Raw genomic sequence first — 24,263 nt, 5'->3', positions numbered from 1 at the left:
TGCATGAAGTGTGAAGGTTATATTATTATATAATATGTTATTATAAATTATTATATATTATTATTATTATAAATATTGTACAAGCTTATCTTAAACATGTTCAGAAATAATATAAAATAAGAAAAATGCAAAATATTTCTTAGCCAAAATGTAAATATTCAGTTTTAGTGGTCATGCCAATTCAAACTAAAAATGACTGAAAGTATAACATCAGTAGTAGGTTATTATTAGCAGTAAATTATTTGTAAAAACAAAGAAAATCAGCCTGTCACCATCATGCAAACATATATTGGACATGCAGTATTAGTTCTTGACAGGTTTTTGCATTTCACTGCACTCTTTTTCCATTGTTTTTTCTGAGTAAACATGCACTTGATGGATGCTTTTGACAGCTGCGCTTCTGTCTTGTGCAGTGTCTTGTAAAAATGTGACCCTGAAGTTAAAAAGTTCAATTTGCATCTCATAACCTTACATTTTTCCCATTCCACTGCCCATGTCTTGTTATTTTCAATGCAAACTAACAATATGTAATTCCATGTAATGGTCCTTCATCACTGAAAAATAAATTCCACCTATTTTCAGTTCAGCTGCTGCCTTACATTTTAAGTATAACCAACTTGGTTGTACAAGTCATTTAAACTTAAATTGCATTAAAAAGAATGAATTTCATATAACATAAAAAGTTGAAATTGCTCAATTTATTTTGATGAGTTAAAGCAATGTAAAAACAAGTTGCCATGATCTTTTTTCCTTTTTTTTTTTTTTTGAACAGTTAATCAGGTAGATCAGGTCCTTTTTTTCTCTCTCTCTCTCTCTTAACTATTATCATCGGTGTCAGTGTGTGTAATTTTAAAATTTGCTGCAATTTTTATTCAAAACCATAATTCTTCTATTTAAAAATAAATTAAAATCATGGCAGAACAATCAATAAAATCACCCAGCTCTACTATCAAGTATGCACTACTGTTGGATTTCATGTAAGAGTTAGCATCCAGTCTTAAGTGTCAATTTTTCGAAATTGAGATTTATACATCATCTGAAAGCTGAATAAATAAGCTTGTTATGATAGAACAATATTTGGCTGAGATACAACTATTTGAAAATCTGGAATCTGAGGGTGCAAAAAAATCGAAATATTGAGAAAATCGCCTTTAAAGTTGTCCAAATGAATTCTTAAGAATGCATATTACTAATCAAAAATGACGTTTTGATATATTTACAGTAGTAAATTTACAAAATATCTTCATGGAACATGATCTTTACTTAATATCCTAATGATTTTTGGCATAAAAGAAAAATATATAATTTTGACCCATACAATGTATTTTTGGCTATTGCTACAAATATACCCCAGCGACTTAAGACTGCTTTTGTGCTCCAGGGTCACATTTGTACTTTTAGCTTCGTATCCCTCTCAGTTTTGACCGTATGTTGCTATACAATGCAGACTTCACACAGCATTTGTGAGATTCCGTCTTCTGTTTCGCAAAGGATTTTGGGCAAGTGCAGCATTCAGAGACTTTTTCAACATGCTACAATTTGGGACTTGCTAATTAGGCTGGGTTATATGCAAATTGGGACACTAAACAAGACTTTTACACTTAGATGAGTGTTCCAGTGAAGCCGAAGCCAGAACCACAGTTGCACGAATGACATCCAATACCAAACGAATGCAGTAAACGCTAAGCCAATACTCTCACAATTAGCACTGCTAGCACCAGCGTCTTCACCAAACCCAAGCCAAAAGCGGCCTCAGATAAGCATCACAGAGCTTGTGACTCAGCAGTGTCTCCTTTCCGCTCTGCACGGCTGTGATTAGCGTTCGCAACGTCAGCTAATGAATCATCCGTATTATGCCGCTGCCACGCTTGATTTCAGAGTTTAATAAAGGGATGTTTTAATTTAGCTCTGACTGCTCTCTGTGCGTTTCTCCATAGGTGAGAAGGTGGTCAGATTGGTGTGAATTTATTCATGGCCGAGGCTTTTACACCAGCACTGTTTCAGAAACTCATTTACTGTGCCCCATGGTCGATTTGCTATTAAACGAGAGGTTTTAAACAGCGTGCTGGACTGCACATGTCTAATTCATGAGGGTGTTGAAAGCTTTCTGAGTGACAGAAAGTTTGGAGGCAAATTTGCTGAAAATTGTTAGGAGAAGTTAGCTGAGTTTAATCAACTGTTTTATCAAGGGAAAAACTGGCTCATAAATAAAGTAAATATGTTTTTAGTGGTAAATTAGCTTTATATCCAGCTGTCATTTAGATGTTTGTGTGTTCTGAGACGCTTAAAACTCTGAGAAGCTTAAAAAAGGAGTACAACTTTAATGCAATATAGTTTCAATAAGTTAATGTTAGCTTTTACATTTAGTCATTTAGCAGATGCTTTTATCCAAATCGACTTACAAATGAGGACAATGGAAGCAATCAAAACCAGCAAAAGAGCGATGATATGCAAGTGCTATGACAAGTCTCAGTTATAGCTTAATTATTATATAATAAATAAAAAGAAAACAGAGCAAGCTAGTGTTAGAGGGCTTTTAATTAGCTTTGTATCAAGCTAGCATTAAGATAGCATTTATGAAGCTACTGTATGTTTTGGTTTTTGAGAAGCTTAAAACTCAGGAACAGAAGTTTAGTGCAATAGTTAGATTAGTTTCAGTAAGTTAAGGTCAGTTTTTAGTAGTTATAATTAAATTTGTATCAAGCTAGCATTAAGATAACATTAGATAGCTATAGAAAGAAAATGCTTTTGTGTTTGAGACCTTTAAAACGCAGCAGTTCAAGTTTTAATGCAATAGTTAGATTAGATTAGATTTAGTGTAGTTATAATTAACTTTGTATCAAGCTAGCATTTAGAAATCTTCAGTATGTAAATGTTTTGGTTTTTGAGAAGCTTAAAACTCAGGGATACAACCTTTGGTGCGATAGTTAGATTAGTTTCAGTAAGTTAAGGTTAGTTTTTAGTTGTTATAATTAAATTTGTATCAAGCTAGCATTAAGATAAAAATTAGATATCTACAGTATGTAAGTATTTTGAGAAGCTTAAATCTCAGCAGTTCAACTTTTAGTGCAATGTTAGATTAGATTCATTAAATTAAGATTAGTTTTAGAAGTTAAATTTAACTTTGTATCAAGGTATAGCATTTCAGCTTCAGTAAAGCTTCAGTATGTAAATGCTTTGGTTTTTGAGAAGCTTAAAACTCAGGGATACAACCTTTGGTGCAATAGTTAGATTGGATTCAGTTGATTAAGGTTAGTTTTTAACAGTGTTGGGCAGTAACTAGTTACTAGTAATTAGTTACTGTAATAATATTACTTTTTGCAGTAACTAGTAGTGTAACTAATTACTAATAATATTTCAGTAATAATATTACAGTTACTTTCCATAAAACAGCTTAGTTAGTTACTTTTGATGCCTCAACCCCGCTGATTTAAAATCCAACAATCAAATAATTCCTGGATTTATTTTCATAATTTTCACGACTCGCACATGCATGTGATGTCCCCAGAGCTGCAGGCAAGCTTGGAATATAGAAAAGCAGATAGAAATACTGCATTATCGGCATGTGGTACATTATATTAATATAATATAATTTAAAATATTTTTTGAAAATTAAACAGTTTCTTACAAACTCATGTGATTTGATAAAATACATAACGAAATTTAATCGCATATGGGTAACAAAAAAATTACTTCAAGCTACACATGACAATTAATGAGATTAATACAACACTTGTACTTGAATGCCACTATCAATCACTATTGAGTGTTTGTAATAACTTCTGACTGCGATCCAATGTGGATTTTGGTCAAATAATGAGACAGAAATATGTTGTTAGTAGTGCTGGGCAACGATTAATCGCGATTAATCGCATCCAAAATAAAAGTTTTTGTGTACATAATATATGTGTGTGTATTGTGTGTATTTATCATGTATATATGAATACACACCCATGTATGTATATATTTAAGAAAAATGTGTTATGTTTATGTATTAAATATATTTATATATATCATATAAATTATATTAATAAATATATACATGTAAACACATGTAAATCTTTTCAAAATATATACTGTATGTGTGTGTCTTTATATACACATAATAAATATACACAGTACACACAGATATATTATATAAACAAAAACTTTTATTTTGGATGTGATTAATCGTGATTAATCGTTGCCCAGCACTAGTTGTTAGTAATATTGTAGAAGAATTTTATCTGGAAGATACACAGTTACAGCTTCTGTGGGGTGTGAAGAAAAAGTAATGTAACTAGTAGTGTAACTAATTACTGTTGCCAGAAAGTAATAAGTAAAGTAACAATATTACCTTTGAAAGGAGTAACTAGTAGTGAGTAATATATTACATTCTTTGAGTAACTAACCCAACACTGGTTTTTAATAGTTTAACTTTGTATCAAGCTAGAGTTAACACTGTAAAAACATCTAAAGTTGAGAAAACTTAAAAGTTTAAGGCAACCGGCTTCAGCAGATTTTTGAGTTTCCTCAACTTGTTGTTTTCAGCTTATACAACAAAAACTCGAAAAAACTCAAAAATCTGCTGAAGCTGGCTGCCTTAAACTTTTAAGTTTTCTCAACTTTTAATTTTTTACAGTGAAGATAGCATTTATATGTAAATGTTTGTGTGTGCTCTGAAAAGTATTTTTTTCACATTTTTTTCAAATCCCTCATTCTCCACCAGAAACACACCCAACCCCACCGCCGGATCCGTTTGGAGTGTTTATATCTTGAGCATTTATATATGTGTGTGTGTGTGTCTTGGAGTGTTTATATCTTGTGTGTGTGTGTGTGTTGTAGATCTTTCTACACAGGATAAGGTGAGGAAGCAATGGAAATGAAGTTTTTTTGGTGGCCTGTTTAGTTTGGAAAATCAATGCTGAGCGCGGTAGCAAATTGTGTCGGCAGACATTTAGTGCACTCGTGTGTTTGTGCATGCACGTCTGTGCATTTTCCATACACTTAACCACCATTCGTTTGACATTTCCTTGCCTCTAAGAAGTGTGCATTCATTCCCGATGTGTCCTAGATTTTTCCAAACAGATCGTAAAGCTATTGGGATATTTTTCTTTTTTTTTTGGACTGGTGTGGAAGGTTCAACTCTAAGCAGAGGGACTCTCCTTGAGGGGTTAAACGTTTTAACAGCCATGCTTCTGCAGAAACACACACACACAATAGCTCTCCCAGATGGGTCGTGCTTCTAATTATGGCCCAAATTGAGTTTGCAGGTCATTTGATTAAAGTAATCTGATATGAGATATTCGCAGAACTTAATTTTATGTGCGTGGGTGTGCAACTTTTAACGTTCTCAAATGGACAGCGTCCCCTTTTTTCTTAGTGATTCAATGTGACTGTGCTTTATTATAGCATATGTAACTATATCTTTTAATCGATCGCAGGAGGAAAGGGTGAAGTCTTCAGAAACCTAATCTGTTTAAACATCCCCTCCTGTCTTCTTTGTTACTCCGTCTCTAATACGTCTCATCTTTTTGTGCTGTATTCTCATTACAGTATGGATTCTTTCATGTGTTGTATGCATCTGTGTGACAGCTGACTGTCTATTGCATGAGAGAGACACACTGGCTTCATCTCTTCATCCCCTTTCATGGGACTGAGTCTCTATCTCAGATAGATAGAGAGAGAGAGAGAGAGATCACACTCTAGAGAAGGACATTAACCTGATTGAAAGCGCCCACCCCTCACCCCCCGAGCGAGCGTGACCTTCAGTCACTTGTCTGTGTGTGTATCTTACGCTCCCATAGGAGCTTGAGTGAAAAAGGCTCCTCTGGTACTTCCAGTGAGAAACAGAAGAAACACTCAAGATAAGGGAGAGCCAGAGAAAAGATGGCTGTGCATTTTAAGGCCATTTTAAGTCGTGAGAGGCTGGGGATGGACGGTATGATGATATACTCTATACTGCGTGACGATACACTGTAAAAAGTGATAAGTTGACTTAAACCCGTTGCCTTAAAATTATTAAGTAAATAATAATAATTTAAAAAAAAGTGATAATTCACTTAACTTATTTTTTTAATTATCATTTACTCAGTTTTTTTAAGTTAAGTCAACTTATCACTTTTTACAGTGTATCGTCACGCAGTATAGATTGTCTTTTGTGCATTTGGCAGACGCTTTTATCCAAAGTGCAATGGGATTCGAACCCATGATCTTGCTGTTGCTTGCGGCATGGCCTGCTGTTATAGCTACAGGAATGCTACTTGCAGCCAAAGATTGTGTTTTGGTGCAAAGCCAACTTAACGCATTAATGTAGAATTCAAATAATGTGCAGTCGCATTTATTGTATATTGGCTTTTACAATCATTTAACTCATGTTATATAATATGATTTTTGATGTTTTGATGTCAGACCTAATAATCTTATAGGTTAGTTTAAAAAAAAAAAAAAAAATTCAAATCAAATACAGTAATTAAATATTAAGGACATTTAATCTATTAAAAGTAAATCAATTACCAAAAAATATGCATTATTCTTTGGTTATGTAATTTATGCATCATATTTTTGCTATATAATGTTTTAATGCCAGACTTATCTCTGTTTTGGTAAGAATAATCTTACCTTTTAGTTTCCAGTAAAATAATAATAAAATCAATAATGAAATCCTATATAATATTAAATATATAGAGCACCTTTAATGTGTAAAATAAGTGACTCGGTTATCAAAAAATATGCCTAAATGTAATTTATACATAACATTTTGGGTTGAATTCTTTTAAAAAATATCAATATATTGTGATTAATATGCTGTTTTTTAAATATGGATTATTAATATATTTGTAATATACTAATAGTTAATTAAAGAGTTAATAAAAATAGTTTTAAAAAAAGAGACAGTTCACCCAGAAATAAAAATTCTGCGATCATTCGGTTCCAAACTGCATGACTTTCTTTCATCTGTGGCACACAAAAGAAGATATTTTGAGATGTTTTTTTTGTCCATACAATGGAAGTCAGTGGTAATCAAAACTGTTTAGTTACCAGTGGTCTTCAAAATATCTTCCTTTGTGTTTCACAGAAGAAAAAGCCATTCAGGTTTGGGACAACATAAGGCTGAGTAAAGGATTTTTTTTAATTGAACGATCCCTCTAATATTGATAAAACAGTATCTAATATGTGTGTGTGCTGTGCTTTTTAAACTTAGCAACATTATACTCCATTGGAATCTATTGTCTCCTGTTCACTTCACGTCTGTTGAGTTGAAGAGTGTTTTGAGATTGTTCTTTTCTCTTAGCATGCTGCGTTAAATGGAGGAAGGACTGTACACCGCAAAGCAGTTCACTAGTATTTGTGAGAGCTTTTGTTTCCAATGGTAATCTTGCTTCCATGTTTTTGAAATATAATCAGCATCATTTTGTAATTATGTTTTAAAAGACCCATTGAAATACGCCATGGACATTGTTAAGAGCGACAGCTGAAGTTGATCGAACCTGTGGAGTTTTTGTCGAACAAACTGCATTAGATAGATTTCTGAAATGGGAATCATGAAAAAAGACTTTTATAGCTAGAAATCTAGATATTCCTTGAGTAAAAGAAGATCTGAAGCATTTCAGAATAGAGCAGGGAGGGGGTCACAAATGAGACGAAAATTACAGGCATTTGAGAAACTAGTCAAAGAGAAGAAGTGATTTATTCTACAGATAGCTTCCTCTCTTCTGACCGCAGTATGGCGGTGAAACAAATAGGTCTGTGGGGTGAGGAACAAAACAGAGAGATAGAGCTGGCGAGCGAGAGACGGAGGGATGATTTGGGTGAGATTGGGGTGTGCGGGAGAAATCAGAGACAAATTATTGTTGTGTGAGGCAATTGTTGCGATAGAATAAGCATTCAGTTAAATTGAAGACCTCAGACTTTTGCAAATTGCCTGAGATAACAGTGTCGCGAAAACAAGGCGAGTCGTTTGTATTCCCACCGTCTCCCGAATTCGCACACAAAAGAGGGGCTCGCACTCAATCAACAGAAAGAGTAAAAATAACCCCTCCTTTAACCCCTCTGTTTCTGCTTATCTCACCTTATCTCTCAAGCTCTCATTTGCGTACAGGAAGCGAATGGATTGAATCTGGCCATTGGTAGATGATCATAAATAGCTTTATGTCCCCCTCTCTCGTGCTGGGAAGGAGGAGACCAGGGGAAGGAAGATGATAAAAGCAGGATGCTTTTAGGGAGGAGAGAAGAAGGGAAGCTGGATGATAAAGAGGGAAGTCTGAGGTGAAGTGGGCTGCATGGGGAGGGATTTGAAAAGAAGCGAAAATGTGACCTGTGCTGGAAAAATGAGTCAAATTTTCAAAAATGAGTTATTTTTGTTGTCACATTGTCCATTAAAAGACCTTCAAAATGATGCATGATTGGACCAAAAATAACCGAGCTACACCTGTTTGAAGTCAATATAATCAGCCGTGTTTAGCGCAAAATCACAACATTTTCCTCCAGTTATTTCCATAATAATAATTACTATATTAATAATCACAATATAGCTATTTTTATTTTATCTTTGTTATTATAAATAAGAACAGATGCAAAAAAAAACAGGGTTGCACTTTATTTTGATAGTTGACTTTAGACATTCTACACTGTAAAAAGTTGAAAAAAAAAGTTGAGCCAACTTCTGCAGATTTTTGAGTTTTCTCAACTTGTCGTTTTAATTTTATACAACACAAATTTGAGAATCTCCCACAAAAATAAGTTGAGCAAACTCAAAAATCTGCTGAAGCTGGTAAAAACTTTTTTAAGTTTGCTCAACTTTTTTTTTTTACAGTGTACAAACTAACTTATCAACTACATGTCAACCAATTCTTATTCATTTGCAAGTACATGTGCATGCAAGTACATAAAGATAATTTCAGATGTTTAACTCTTTCCCCACCAACGGCCACCGCCAGCGTTTTGCCGATTTTCACTCAAATTTAATGGCACCCAGAATATTTTGTTGTATGAATATCTGAACATGCAATACGTCAAAATAAAGATCAGACCCTCTACTTCAAACCGTTTCAAATTTGTTTTATTATAGCTTCAAGCATTGTTTTTTTGTTTTGTTTTTTGTTTTTTATCAATGCAGGATATGTAGGTTTCATAAAAAAAAAAGCAACATTTTGAGCAAAAAGTTTTAATTTATATGCAGTCAGTGTTGATGATCGTATTATTTTTCATACGCATATGCTTACATATGAGATCGCTTGTTCCTGCGTCTTCCTGGTCTGTGTTTTTGATCGGCACTTTCTAGACTCATTCAGGAGATGTGTAATAGCGCCCCTAGTGTATAACAGTGAAAACACGTAAACCCAGAAAATTCTGTGTTTGGCGGGGAAAGACTTAATTACTATTTGGAGCATTGGGATTACTAGATGAGGGCTTTGAGAAAACCTCAAATTCGACTAAAAACGACTTTTTGCCTGTAGCACAAAATTAGCGCATTCTGACTCATTTTGAAAGCACGGGACACATATCATGACAGTAAAGACATGTTTCGAAGCCACAAACGCTACAGATATCCGGAGACGAGTGCAGAGACGGATGGATCGCCACAGTGCCTTCTCAGCAAAATAAAAGAAAAACAACACCAGCGATACGAAAAACCAAATTCGTCTCAACATGACATGCGAGTACATCACAGATACTTGCGAATCAGCATAAATACAACCCAGCGTTCCTACAGACGCACACTGGATGTTGATTAAACCCGATCTGTCCTCCTTCCGTCACTGAGATCCTTCCTGTTTACATCCCAGCAGATCTGCCATTGATCTCGCATCTTATCGTCTGCTAAAACGCTCTTCCTCTTTCTCTCTGTTTCTCTCTCTCTCTCAGTATTGAACAGAGTTGGGAAGGTTACTTTGGAATGGTTACATATTACAAGTTACACTATTTAAAATGTAACAAGTAGTGTAACTATTTCAATTGCCAACCAGAAATACTGCTACTGTTTTTGAAATCAAATCTTTGCATAACTATGACAGGAAACACTGGAATCTAACAATGCATTGGAGAGTTCATTTATATGCAACAGAGTTCATCTTTAAAAATAAAGCATATGCATGTACATAAACCCAAATATGAAATAAAACAGTTATCAAATAAGCATGTGTCCTATTCTGCGTCCTAAACTCCTGAAACATTGGTGTCTCATATTTTAAAGCACTCAATGCAATTTTGGAAAGAAATATTCAGATGTAACCCCACTTTGTAATTTTTACATTTTCATAAATACCTGTAATTTAATTACACATTTTGATTACAGTTACTTTTATATTGTAATTAAATCATGTAATTCTATTACATGTAGCTAGTTACTCCCCAACACTGGGAAGGAAGGTGTCAGTTTTGTATCGTACAGACAATTGCGGAGCACTGCATGGCTTTCCATTAACTCTGCTAAAAGGAAACACTAGAGAGGAGTGCAGAGATGCGTCGTGGCCTTCTCTCTCAGCTTTCACTTATTCCAGCTGAAAGACGTAGACGTCAATGAGAGGGGACACAAATAGCCTCTCCACCTCTGCACACCTCTGGCCCCAGGAGCTCCGGCTGTCAGGAACTGCAGGGTGGAGGCAGAACGATGGAGGCCTGCGGGACAATTAACCCCCGAGGGAGAGCAGTGGGCATCCTGCACTTACAGACTATTAACATACAGACATGATCAACCTGAGTAAAACACAGCTGTAGCAATGGACCGAGAGGATTCTCACACACACACACACACACACACTCTCTCTCTCTCTCTCTCTCTCTCTCTCACTCACTCACACCCACACTCACACAAACACACACACATGTACAGACACACTCTAGACCAGCTTATTGTTTTGCATCTATCTATCTATCTATCTATCTATCTATTTATCTATCTATCTATCTATCTATCTATCTATCTATCTATCTATCTATCTGTCTGTCTGTCTATCTATCTATCTATCTATCTATCTATCTATCTATCTATCTATCTATCTATCTATCTGTATATCTATCTGTATATCTATCTATCTATCTATCTATCTATCTATCTATCAAATGTCACAATTGCACAAATGTCTATCAATGCACCATTAAAAAATGGTAAAAATTGGCCAAAATACCGTAGTAAATCAGTACTTCTCTTCACGCCCACTAGTTGCGTTGTCATGTTTTGCAGGCCGCATTGTGACTAATGTGGTGGCGTGGATTTGTGCATATATAAACATGTATAGAAATATTACAGCCCTGCACAATAACAGGAACTAATGCGAGTGTGTCCCTGTAACATATTGTACACAAAATACAAAATTTTCCTTCCAGGCTCCCAGCCAGCTCGCCAAACATGCTACAGTTCTCTGCTGAAATGATTATGCGCTCCAGCAGTCATTGCTGAAATCACTGAAAAGTAGAACATAACCGTAATCGTTATTGCATAATGTTAAAGCCAATCCTGTCGCATAGCTATTTCCTTCGCTGATCGCCGGTGTCTTTAACAGAAACGCAGCAGCTTCTAAAGGCCCCTGAGGGACAGTATGCACACAATGTGGTTACCGTTGCATTGTCTGCTAATTGCTGTTGTTCTGTTGTATCCAACCTATGGATGCACACACACACACACACACACACACACACGTGAATGCAGCTGGGTAATGAGGTTGTCGCAGTTGTTGTTAATGAAGCTGATTGAATTGGGAACACATGCAGCATTAACGACAGGTCAGAGAGGGTATCCCAGTATCCTCTGCTCCGGAGGGCATGGAGCAAAGGCATGGAAACACGTGAGTGTTTGCCAATGTCTGTCTCTCCCTCACATACGCCTCAAACACACACTCACTCAACAGTTTGTGCTTAAACCTCATCATTAGAGCAACTGACAGAGCAAGGTCAGAGAGAGATGGACCGTATTCAGAGAGAGGTTTATAGAGAGACGATGAAAGAGAGAGAGATGGATAGTTTTATAGGATATGGGTGTTTCTTCCATTATAGGCACTTTAAAAAAAAACACTCCCTTAAGCAAACTCTATTTAATTTGTCTACTAAGAATGGCTTATAGTGTATATACTGCACAGACATAGGGATTATGTCATTTTTAAGTCATTTACATTTGTGTTTATTAGTATTCTAGTATTTTTATTAGTGTTTATTTGCTTTATTAGGGGAATAATGGTGCAGCAGCTATGACGTTACTGTCATAATTTGTGTTTTTAAAAGAATGTATATAAATCATTTTCACACAGTAATATTGAAATAATTTTTCATAGCCTTAAAGTGTAAATTCATATTTTTATGAGGTGTTTTTATAATTTAAGACTTAAGAACATCTGGGACAACAAACCTATCTATACATATATGTAAATGCTAGTGCTGTCAGACGATTAATCTGTGTTAATGTATATATAAATACACACACAAACAGTATATATTTTATATTTATATTTACATGTATATACATTTATATATTTATATTATTATATTTTATATATAAATACACTGTAAAAAAAAAAAAAAATTGAGCCAACTTAAAATTTTAAGGCAACCAGCTTTAGCAGATTTTTGAGTTTTCTCAACTTGTTTAAACTCAAAAATCTCCCACAAAAATAAGTTGAGCAAACTCAAAAATCTGCTGAAGCTGGTTGCCTTAAAATTTTAAGTTGGCTCAACTTTTTTTTTTTCTTTTTTTTTTTTTTACAGTGTATATTTAATATATAAACACATAAAAACATATTTTTCTTAAATATGTACATGCACATTTAATAGCTTTCTAAGATTTTATATATATATATATTATGACCTTCATATAACAAAATAATTTTTTTTTTTTATTTTAATGAAAAAAAATCAACCCGTGCAGCATTAAAGTTGAAGTAACCCCTATGAATGAAAACAAAAGGTGAGCTCTATATAATTTTAGATACAAATTGTGATAAATTAAGAGAACACATGATCCTGAAGGGCATCTCAACACTCCTTCTTTCTCTTCTTCTCTTGGGTTGATAATTAAGCGGTTTAAACTGTAATTGAGCTGTAATTTTTCCAGATTCAACGATGGCCTTGATCAAGGAGCTCTTGCTCTGTGGGCCGAGGGCCGTTGGGTTCCCGGTGACAGGAAGGGATGGGAAGGGAACAGGAAGTGGGATGTGCCTGCAGCTGGTCAAACTCCATTTGATTATTAAGACCTTCATCTAGGCTCATTCACTAATGAAACATCACACTGCTTGTTGATGTCCGAGAACAGACACACACGCTCAATCACTCAACACACACAGGAGCTGTCAGCCTCCCACTCATTCACACACTCCCACTTCTAACATCATCAGTCACACTTACAGCACTCATGCAGTCCGACCCAAACAACATTCACACTTTCTTCTACGAAAAAGCACACATAATGCATGCATGCCAGCTGCAAGCGCCGTCTCGAAGGCATAAACAAAGAGCAAACGGCATCAAACCTTCAGCTCAACACTTTCATCAGCACTAGACTGAAGTCTTGAGACTCTTTCTGAAAGTCTGAGGGGTGAGTTCACTAAAGCGTCGCACCAGTTTTGCGTGCGACATTTTAGTGCAAAATGTCTTATTCATTTCACATTCGCAATACAGATTAACCAAGTGAAATGCAGCTACTGTGCCGTGTTATTTAAATGAAGTCGTTGTCATTCTTTTCAGTGCAAAGACACCTCTCTTCTATGTAAATTAGGTTTATTATAGATTGTGCTTAATTCACAAAACTCTTTGCCTGGCGCAATTAACATTGTGCTGTTATCACCTGCAGAAAGCAGATGGAAAATGTAAGTTCATTTAATACAGGTCTTTGTTTCAAGGTGCTGTGCCACTCGGAATTGAATTTAGTGCCATTTGAATTTGATATATGAATGTGTGTGTATGGTATATACATACATCTACATGTCATATGTAGTCAGTTAATTAGTTAGCTGATCACTTTGTATACAATATTCTCAAACGATGGCTGTGTAAACCCTGTTGTCTACACTTACAACTGCAGTATATAATGTACAGGCTATTAATGTTCCCTGTTTGTTTAAAGCAGCAAAAGTGAGTGTATGGAATGAGAATTAAAATAAGTGAATCTATCATTTTAACTAGAAAATCTAAGTTAGTCATATATACAGTAAGACAACGAAGCACTTACATTTTAGTCTTAAGATGTCAACTAAGTTTAAAATGTTTTTATGAGATCAATTTGCATTTAAATGCATGTTACTAAACTAAAAAAAACAATGGTGCACGCTGTAGAAATGATGTTTCGAATGTGTAAAATAAGCAAAGATTATTGGAGTATGTTTTACTACTTCAACATTTCATGTTTATTTCATAATTTTACTTGCTGTTTCTTTGAAAATTAGTTGCATTTACTAAATTCTTAAGTTTCTACACCAAACGTTGTACAGTGTAGGATTTACTTTGAAACAAATTTCACTTTGAAAATTGCTAGAATATTTCGCACAACAAAATAGAAACAGCAAATAAACACGAAATGAAGTAGAAAGATTGAAATTCTATTTTCTTGTGAAACATGCTCCAATAATCTGTTTTTTACAACAACTTTTTTTTTTTCAGTATAAAATGCATTTGCTTTGTTTTACACTTTATTGTTTTTTCTGTCTATCAACCTTCAAGCCTTTTTATTTATTCATTTCAAAACATTCAGAAAAGTGTTTTTCAGGCCAACATTTCAACTGTCTTTACTCGAGTGGGTTAACCATAAACTAGTACTGCTTACTGACGCTTCACCTGATATTTTCTCTACATCATCGCCTGTAGTTTTGGAAAATAATACAAGGGAAAATGTATAGAGTAAACATCTCTCAGTGCCGCTGAGGTGCTTCACGCCAGACTGAATGCGTCAAGCATAAACAGGTCTTAAGGGGCAGGACAGAGACTGGCTCCTCTAACCACCTACTGCCCTGCTTCTGTGGCTATAAGAGATCCACTCTCGGGGATGAAAGCATGCTGCCGTGTTTTGACTGGTGCCATCTGATCTTATACCGAAATAAACAGATCATATGCTGAAGGCAGATTTCCGTTCTGTTCATGCTGTGTTCTTTTAGAGACGTCTGGGTGCTTTTTTGAGGATCTGTTGATAGTGTTGAGCAGCTGGTGTTGAGTGGTCAGTTTGTGGAAGAGTTGGTGTAGAGATAGTGACAGGATGTTGGGAAATCACCGGCCACTGACATGCAAAGGCCTTTGTTTAACTTGCATTAAAGGAGAGACGATGGGGGAACGAGGGATGGAAGGAAGGAAGGAGGGAAGCTCTTGACACTGGAAAGATGTGTTTATGTCGAGGGGTGGAGTTGTTTCGTTCACAGTCCACCTTCATCTCACGGCTGTGCTGTTGCCTTGACCGCTGCTGTCTCTCGGTGGGCAGGAGGTCAGAGTTCAAAGGGTCTTATTTTAGTTTAGATGATGAACATGGGGATTGGCCGTTAGTTCTGGAGAAGAGCTTATTATTGACAGGAAGACAAGAGCAGATTGGAAGGAGATGGGAAACGCTTTAGACTCACAAAGCTGGTCATCACTCAACCTTTGGCCTTTTTCCGGGCGGGAATGAAAAACGGCGGAAGAAAGGCAGTTTGTTTTCTTTAGGGAGGAGTTCATTTCAAAACATACTCTTTTAGCATGCATTCATCTTCACATAGTTCACTTCCTTTGAAGGAAGGACACTATTTGTTGCTTGATTAGTTGTTTGTTGATTTGTTTGGTATTTGTGTTAAACTGTTGCATTTGTTCTGTGTATTGAAATTTCTTGTATCGCTGGAAAAAATCAAAAGTTGAGAAAACTTTAAGGCAAACAGCTTCAGGACATTTTTTAGATTTTTGATGTCGTTTAAGCATTACTTAATGTTGTCATTTTTAAAGCTATAAAGTGTAGAAAGAAATGTAGTCTTATATATGGGAAATAATATAGCTTTTCACATTTATTAAATGGTCCGCCAACAGCAATGTTCTTTCGCACATGACAAGTGAGATTTACTCTCTGTTCTTGGGGGTTGAAATGGTTGTTTTCCGGATATTTAGCACAAGGTCTGCTTTGCTCTGCTGCTGTTGGAGCTCTACCCATAATCCCTCTGCAGGTCAAACATGATCATATGAAGCCTTTAGTGTAACAGTCAGATATATGTTAGTGAGCAGCAACACAGGGCTTATTATGTGGCAGAAGAATAATATTTATTATTATTAAGTATTACTATTTATTCTAAAATAAATATATCTAATTCAATAATTAAAAAAATGGCTAATAATTGTGTGTGAGCGTGTGTGTAGATATGCATCTCTTATGCTCATCAAGGCTGTATTTATTTGATCAAAAATACAGAAAAACTGTAATATTGTGAAATATTATTGCAATTTCTAATACTGGCTTCTTATTTCAATATAATTTATTTCTTAGAAGCACTGAATTTTCAGCATCATTACTCCAGTCTTCAGTGTCACATGATCCTTCAGAAATCATTCTAATATGCTGATTTATTATCAATGTTGAAACTGTTGTGCTGCTTAATATATATATATATATATATATATATTTTTTTTTTGGAACGTTATACATTTTGCTTTGATTCTTTGATGAATAAAAAGTTAAAAAGAACAGCATTTATTCAAAATAGAAATCTTTTCTAACAATATAAGTCTTTACTATTAATTTTTATCCATTAAACACATCGTTGCTGAATAATAGTATTATTTTCTTTAAAAAAAAAAAAAATAATATTTTTAATATTTATTAATTTTATTATTGTTATTGTTATTATTATTTTGAATAAACACTGTTATTTCTTAACTTTTTATTAATTAAAGAATCCTGAAAAAAAAATATCACGGCTCCCAAAAAATAAATGAATAAAAAATAAGCAGCAAAAACTGTTTCCAACATTGATTATAAATCAGCATATTAGAACGATTTCTGAAGATCATGTGACACTGAAAACTGGAGTAATGATGCTGAAAATACAGCTTTGCTTCACAGGAATAAATTACATTTTAAAGTACATTAAAATAGAAAACTGTTATTTTAAATTGCAATAATATTTCACACTTTTCTCTGTATTTTTGGATCAAATAAATACAGCCTTGATTAGCATGAGAGACTCCATTAAAAAACATTAAAAATCTTACTGATCCCAAACTTTTGAAGGGCAGTAAAGAGAGCAAAAGAGCATATATTTAGCTTGGAAGTGCCGTGCAAGAAAAAGTGCGGAGAACACAATCACCTGTTTTTAAAAGTCGAGCAGACAGCACCTGTCACAACAGTCTGACGCGTCCCAGTCCCTCCCCACAGCACAGATATAAGCAACGGCACATCGATCCAATAAAAAACTGCCATGCAAGTGGAGATGTGAGTCATCGAATTGCTATATTGCAACCCCTCTATTACGGACAACTCATTTGGAGCAAATCGCCACCATCTCTGACTTCTCTTATCTGTCTCTCTCTCTCTGGCTCTCTCTTTCATGCTAATGAAAAAAGAAAAACAGAAATCAATGGTTGTGAGATTGGTCCGCATCTCAATCCAGCCCCTCCACGCTTGCTTATCATTGAGAACTTTTAAATTCACACAACCTTTTCAGACTGAATGATAAAACACGGGGGCAGGCAGAAAAAGGGCTTTACATTGTTATCTGCACCGCTAAACACTATTTGACATTTGACGCGCATTTAAAAGTCAATGGGTTTGCTCTCAAATCAGCAAATATTATCAAGGCCCTAATTTCCCTTTTTAATGGAGAGAAACAGGTGCGAGTTGATGATTAGAGCAAACGTGTGAAAATGGCAATTGCTGAACAGACTGGACCGTTCAGGCCTTTTTTTTTTTTTTCTCCGCTCTTTCCCTTGAAACCTTGCATCATAATGCATTCAAGAGAACGCAGACTCCAATTATAATTACAAACGCATCTCTCGTTTGTCCGCGCCTGTCAAAAACAGGCCTTCCTCCGCGTATGACATGTTCTTCGTAAACGATGGAGAGTTGTGTCGATGCTGTCATGCTCTGACAAGCATCCGCAATTTGGCTTTTGGTCTGCCAACAACATTGTTAAACATTTTCCAGTTTACGAAACCTTTTGAGTCTCAAATACAAAAAAAAAAGCTATTTTCTTGAAACTACATTTATAAAAACTCTTGTCAGACCAACAAAATTACCCTAAATGTTGTCCCAACTAGTCTAACACAGTTGTCTGAACAAAGAATTTCATATTGTTGAAATGTTAAGGCTTTGTGAGTTCCCAGCATGCATTGCAGCATGATTAAATAATGCAGTTACTGTTATAGGATTATTGTTGTTTTGTTGTTTGCTGACTTCATTTAAACTTTTTTGTTGTTGTTTTGTCATTATTGTTAGTTATTTGTTGTGCTGTGATGTAAAGAGCTCATTTGTTGATTGCCACTGTTCTAGTTTTGAGGGCTAGAGTATATTCAACAGCTTATATCTGTTTCCTGGATATCTTAGCCTTAAGTTGTTTTACAAACAAAGACCATGTTGTTTACATATTAGACTAAGTTATCCAGTTTGTGCGGAAGAGGATTAGAGCCAAGCAATATTAAAAAAATAAAACCATCTCTAGTTTAAAGTCATTATAATACAAGATTAAACTTGTTAAATTTTAAGAAAAATGTCAAAATAAAATGTTGAGATTAAACTCATTAAATTTCAAGAATAAAGTCATTATGTTTCGGGAAAAAAACTCTAGATAAAATGTTGAGAATAAAGTAATTATTTACCAGAAAAAAAGTCCTTAAATTTCGAGAAAAAAAGTTTTTAAAAATGTTAAAAAAAAATTCTCGAAACACAACGACTTTTTTTCTCATAATTAAATGAGTTTATTCTCAACATTTTATTTCAAAATTTTTCTTGAAGTTTATCTCATATTATAATGACTTTAATCTCGAGATGGTTTTATTTTTTTATTATTGCTTGGCCCTAATCCTCTTCTGTAGGTTTGTTATTCATAAACAAACATAATTTTGATAATGTGGTGACTTTTTACACTTTCTTTTTCTATCCAGGGAACAAAAAAATAAATAAAAAATTAGCTCAACGACAGTAATTGTTGTTTCGGTTTCTGTGACAAGAATTTTTCTATTAGCAAAATAAAACAATCAGCATTGCATGAACAAATAAATGTACATTGGCTAAACAAAGAACTAAAAAACTATTGTTGAGAGTACTCAAACGTCTTACTGCATTAAGTTGCCTTATTTTTTTACATTTTCGCAACTATTTTTTACAGTGAAGATGCATTTATCGTTGTACCTTCTGAAAGAGTGTCATTAAATCGTCCTGTCAGTCCATAAACAGTTCCGGCTCTATTGGGATAGCGAGAGGAAGGCTTTAGGGACATTGACATGTGTCTCATAATCACTTTTGTTTCTGTTTTTTGTTTTCTTTATCTTCCCTGACAGGAGCCGTTGTGTGCATCTGGAGCCTCGCTGTCCAATCAGAACCCTCGCTTCTCATCCAATCAGAACCTGCGTTATAAAAGGAGTGGGAGCAGTGAAATGGGGTGTGCAAAAGTTTTCCTCGTGATGTTCGTGATCGGCTTTGAAAAGGGGATTTGCGTCAACTGGAACCCCATCCCACGGAAGACCGTTAAATATAATGGTGAGTATCTAATGACCAAACAAAACTCCCTTTTTTCTCACACTGTTTTTATGGTACTCCTCCTTTCTTTATTCGTCCGTCTCTTTCTTCTTTTCTTTGGTTGGCCCCTCCCTTCATTCTCCATGCAGATTTGAGATAAGAGGTGATTTCTGCTTTGAATTTACTGAGATATCACATTACTGCATGGCTTTATAGGTCTTTATGGTAAAGAGCTTTCATCCCTATTCATTTGCACTCGCTCCATTTGTGTCCATTCTTCCTTTCTCACGATGTTTTCGCTCTTTACTCCTCTTTTTCTCTTATGCTTTCTCTGAGGGGAATTCACTAAGAACAAGTTGTGCAACAGTGCTGTTACTCTTCATCAGTATTTGTGTCTTTTCCAAGAAGCATCCATAAAAATGCATTTACTTGAGAAGCAAAATTGCTTAATATTATAAGACTTGTTTTCAGATAACATCATTTGAATTATGTGAACTTTCCTTTCCTCACTGGAAAAATATTTTTTAAATTTTTAGCATACATCTAACCAAATTTAGTGAGGTTTATACTTAAAATAGGAGAAAAGCAATTTGACAGTTGGGTAAGAAAACTTTTGGACTTGCAGTAAAACGCTCTGAAAGCTTATTTTCACAATTTTGTTTCTCAAGTAAATATGTCCTGTTTTAAGCATTTGCAGATGTTCTTGGTCTAAGATAAGGATTCTCGTGGCATTAAAATCAGGTTAACCCAATTAATCCCAAATTTTTCCCAGACATGAAAATATCCAAATGACGTGTCATTAGTAACTCTTTAAAATAAACAACAATAATTTTTTGGATTTTTTTTTATTTTGTAAAAGTGTGTGAAAAATTGTGGTTTATGGTCGGGCACAATTGTGACCGGTGGGATAAGGTGAGTACTGAATTAACATATTTCTGCTGTCATAAAATTGTTATATATCTTAGCCCAGCTATTTTAAACTGTTTGATCACATTCTAGGGTTACTATTATGTACAAAAATATACAACATTGATAGGAACTTTTTTGTAAAATATAACATCAAATTTTTATATTAGTGCTACTAGTATTACAACATCAATATTGTAAATTTTGTAACATTTGAATTTTTAATTTAGTGCAATATTTTGTCATTGCAATTTTCACTAACAACTGCAATTGGATTTATATTGTAAACCTAAATTCACTGTTAGCCCACCGGTCACTATTGTGACCATCAACATGTTTACTCATTCTATGACCACACTCAAGAAAACTGAATATATGTGAATTCATATATTAATACTAGACACCTTAAAGATAATGTGTACCAAAAATATTTGTCATGTCTTTATGTTAACACACTTTTCTATCCTTTTGTTTTGGAGCTTTGATGCAGTTATCATATTCTCAAGGTGCAAACAGTAAATAAACTGCTCTGGTCATGTGACAATTTGCACCAAAATAGGTGAAACTGCACATATTAAATTGGACCCTTTATTGTTTCCATATTTGCAGGGAGTGCACTAAAACATCAGTCAGTAAGGTTTTTAGAGCTTTATAAATTAAAACTATTTTATGGTCACTACTGTGACCGGTGGGATTAATTGATGCAAACACATACTCAAAATTAACATTGATCACAATTTGTATGCCAGTTGCAGGCCAGTTCAGAATAAAAAGGTCGTTAAGAATGCAGCAGACTACCGTGATCTGGCATACTGTGCTGAGATTGTAAAACATCACTTCACTACAGTAGTCCAGACATCTGAATCGGCTCTTTAAAATGCAGAAAGTGCTCTAGTCTACACCACATGTCTGGATGCATGCCATGTTATAACACTCTTCTCCATCATTTGATGAATTACTTCTGTAAAGATCAATAGAAAATGTACACAAATATCTATTTTTTTATCTCAAAGTTAATTGTACCAGGTAAATAGCATTGACTATTTACTATTCATTTGACTATTTAAATAAGCATAATTCACACTGGGGTCTGTAAGATTTTGTAATGTTTTTGATCAAAAAATACAATAAAAAGACTAATATTGTGAATTTATTTGAAATGAACGGTTTTCTATTTAAATATGTTTTAAAATGTAATTTATTCTTGTGATTTTAAAGATTTTTTAGGACTTTTACATGAACAAAATTTCAGAAGAACAACATTAAAAATCTGTTGTAGCATTGTAAATGTCTTTACTGTCACTTTTGATCAATTTAATGTCCTTGCTGAGTAAAAGTATAAATTTCTTTCAAATAAAAAAACTTACTGACCCTAAACTTTTGAACAGTAGTTTACATTTAAAGGAGATGCATAACATGAATTGCATGGCTTACCGTTTTTTTTTTTTTTTTCCGGTTGCTTACAGAATTGCACACAAAATGCAATATGCCTCATATCTCTTGCAAAATGAAGCACTTCATTCAAAATATCACAAACACATCTCAAAAGCAAACATTTGCAAACACCTTTCTTGTTAGATTTGTGTGTGTTGCATAATTGTGTGTTGTGTTTTGCAAAAAGTGAAAAGTGTTCAAAGGCTGAGAATTAGTGTATGGTTTTGCAGATTTGGTGTGTGCTTCTGCTGTTTGAGCGTCAGGTTTCAGAAATTGTGTGACAAGCAAAGATTTTGAGTGTAAGCAGTTAAAAAAAACTGTACATTAAAGCTTAACGACTAGATTACTGGTGGTTAATGATAAGCTGCATGCAAAAGTGGCACAACTTTGCCCCTAAGACTTTTCCTGTTTTAATCCAAATCACAGTTGATAATCAAACAAACAACTACAGTAAACATCAAGCAGTAGACATGATTTTATATGTACACACAGAAACTGATAGCATCTCCTTTTCATCCCTCAGTAGGGAGCAAAGCGGCTGGGAACACAGCCTTAAATGGACAGGAAATGGCTTTAGAGAGAGAGAGCGAGAGAGAGAGAGAGAGAGAAAGACGTCAAAGAAAGTCCAGAAAGAACAGAAAAGTACACAGTGTGTGTTTAACTACTGTTTCAGGTCATGTGTGACTACGTTTGGGCCCTAAACCACGAAAGCAGTAGGCTTGCGCAGCACACATGCGCTTTTCAGGGAGGATGAAAGACTGAAAAGCAGGCAAAGCATCAGAGTGCAGTTTAATGTTTATGTGTGTGAGCGTGCAGAGTGCTTAGACTGGCAGTCTGAGGGATTTAGAGCTCGTGTGTGTGTGTGTGTGTGTGTGTGTGTGTGGTTGGAGGTGGAGAGCTGGATCGCAGCAGAGATAATATTTACCCACTACTTTCCACACCCACAGCCCCTAAAGACCCCTCCTCCACAATTATCTCCATCTTAAAGACACCGGGGATTCACAAGTAAATACGTGTCTTTCTTGCAACTAAATGTCTTTCATTCCCATTTCTCCCCCTCCGTTCATTATCAAAGTGATGTGACTTATTTTGGCAGACGTTATACTGTTGTCTTCGCCCTGAAAATCAAGCTCTGAGAGTTCAAAGGTGAGTCACAGGCCCCACCCGTAACTTTCCACAGCAGAGCAATCGAGAGAGAGAACCAGAGCAGGTCCAACTGAAAATTAAAGACCAAAGGAACCTCCTGCTGACTTAGTAGATGAATACGATGAGTGTGCAAACTAAAACTATTCAAAATCGCTTTCAGTAATCAAATAAAGGGGGAGGGAAATGAAATATAAATATCGGATGATAAACTTAACTTAAAAAACTTAAATTATAATTAACTGAACATACAATATGAACAAACAAGCTAAAAGTGAAATAAAAATTTATTAAATCTAAACTGAAAAAATTTTTTATAAAAATTAAAAAAATTAAATTAAATAAAATTACAAAAAAAAAAAAAAAAAAAAACGAACCTAATAAAATTAAAGAGAAAATATAAAGAGCAGGTCAAACTGAAAATTAAAAAATGAATTTCACTGGAAGCCAAAGGAAACTCCATCTAACTTGAGGAATTGTTTGAATGCACTATTAAACATCGCTTTAAGCTGAAATAAAATATAAATATTGGATGAAAAAAAATATATAATAATAATAACTTTAAAAACAATTTAAAATACTAACTTGTCAGCTAACTGAAATAAGTTTAATGTGATATACTAAAATTACTCAAATTAAATTAAATTAAAAGGTTATACGTATATATATATTAGTGCTGTCAAATGATTAATCGCAATTAATCATCCTAAATAAAGTTTTTGTTTACATAATATATGTATGAGTACTGTGTATATTTATTATGTATATATAAATGCACACACATACAGTATATATATATATTGAAAATATTTACATGTATACATTTATATATTTATATTCTTATGTTTTATATTATACATAAATATATTTATTATATAAACATAACATATTTTTCTTAAATATATACATGCGTGTGTTTGTATTTATATATACATAATAAATATACACAGTATACACACATATTATGTAAACAAAAACTTTTATTTAGGATGCGATTAATCGCGATTAATCATTTGACAGCACTAATATGTATATATATATATATATATATAAATTTATAGTTATACAAAAAAAATATAACGCGTGGATCAGATACAAAATTAAAGATGAATTTTAATAAAGGTTTAAAAATTAAACTTAATTTAGAAATAAGTTTAACATGGCATAGTAAAATTACTATAACAAAAACTAAATAAAA

The 24,263-nt window shown here is 34.3% G+C and overlaps 1 protein-coding gene across 1 annotated transcript in view; it reads left to right on the top strand.

The window, feature by feature from the left end:
- Nucleotides 1–24,263, top strand: part of sema4c (sema domain, immunoglobulin domain (Ig), transmembrane domain (TM) and short cytoplasmic domain, (semaphorin) 4C) — an 81,552-nt gene that overhangs the window by 22,027 nt on the left and 35,262 nt on the right. Inside the window, 1 exon segment of the mRNA XM_058775313.1 lies at nt 19,405–19,603. Within this exon segment, the coding sequence (XP_058631296.1) occupies nt 19,501–19,603 (103 nt within the window). The 5' untranslated portion in view covers nt 19,405–19,500.

Source organism: Onychostoma macrolepis, chromosome 05 (genome assembly GCF_012432095.1).
Source record: "Onychostoma macrolepis isolate SWU-2019 chromosome 05, ASM1243209v1, whole genome shotgun sequence".
NCBI lineage: Eukaryota > Metazoa > Chordata > Actinopteri > Cypriniformes > Cyprinidae > Onychostoma > Onychostoma macrolepis.
Note: the sequence above shows the minus strand (reverse complement) of the source record. Positions and strands in the feature narration are given on the sequence as shown.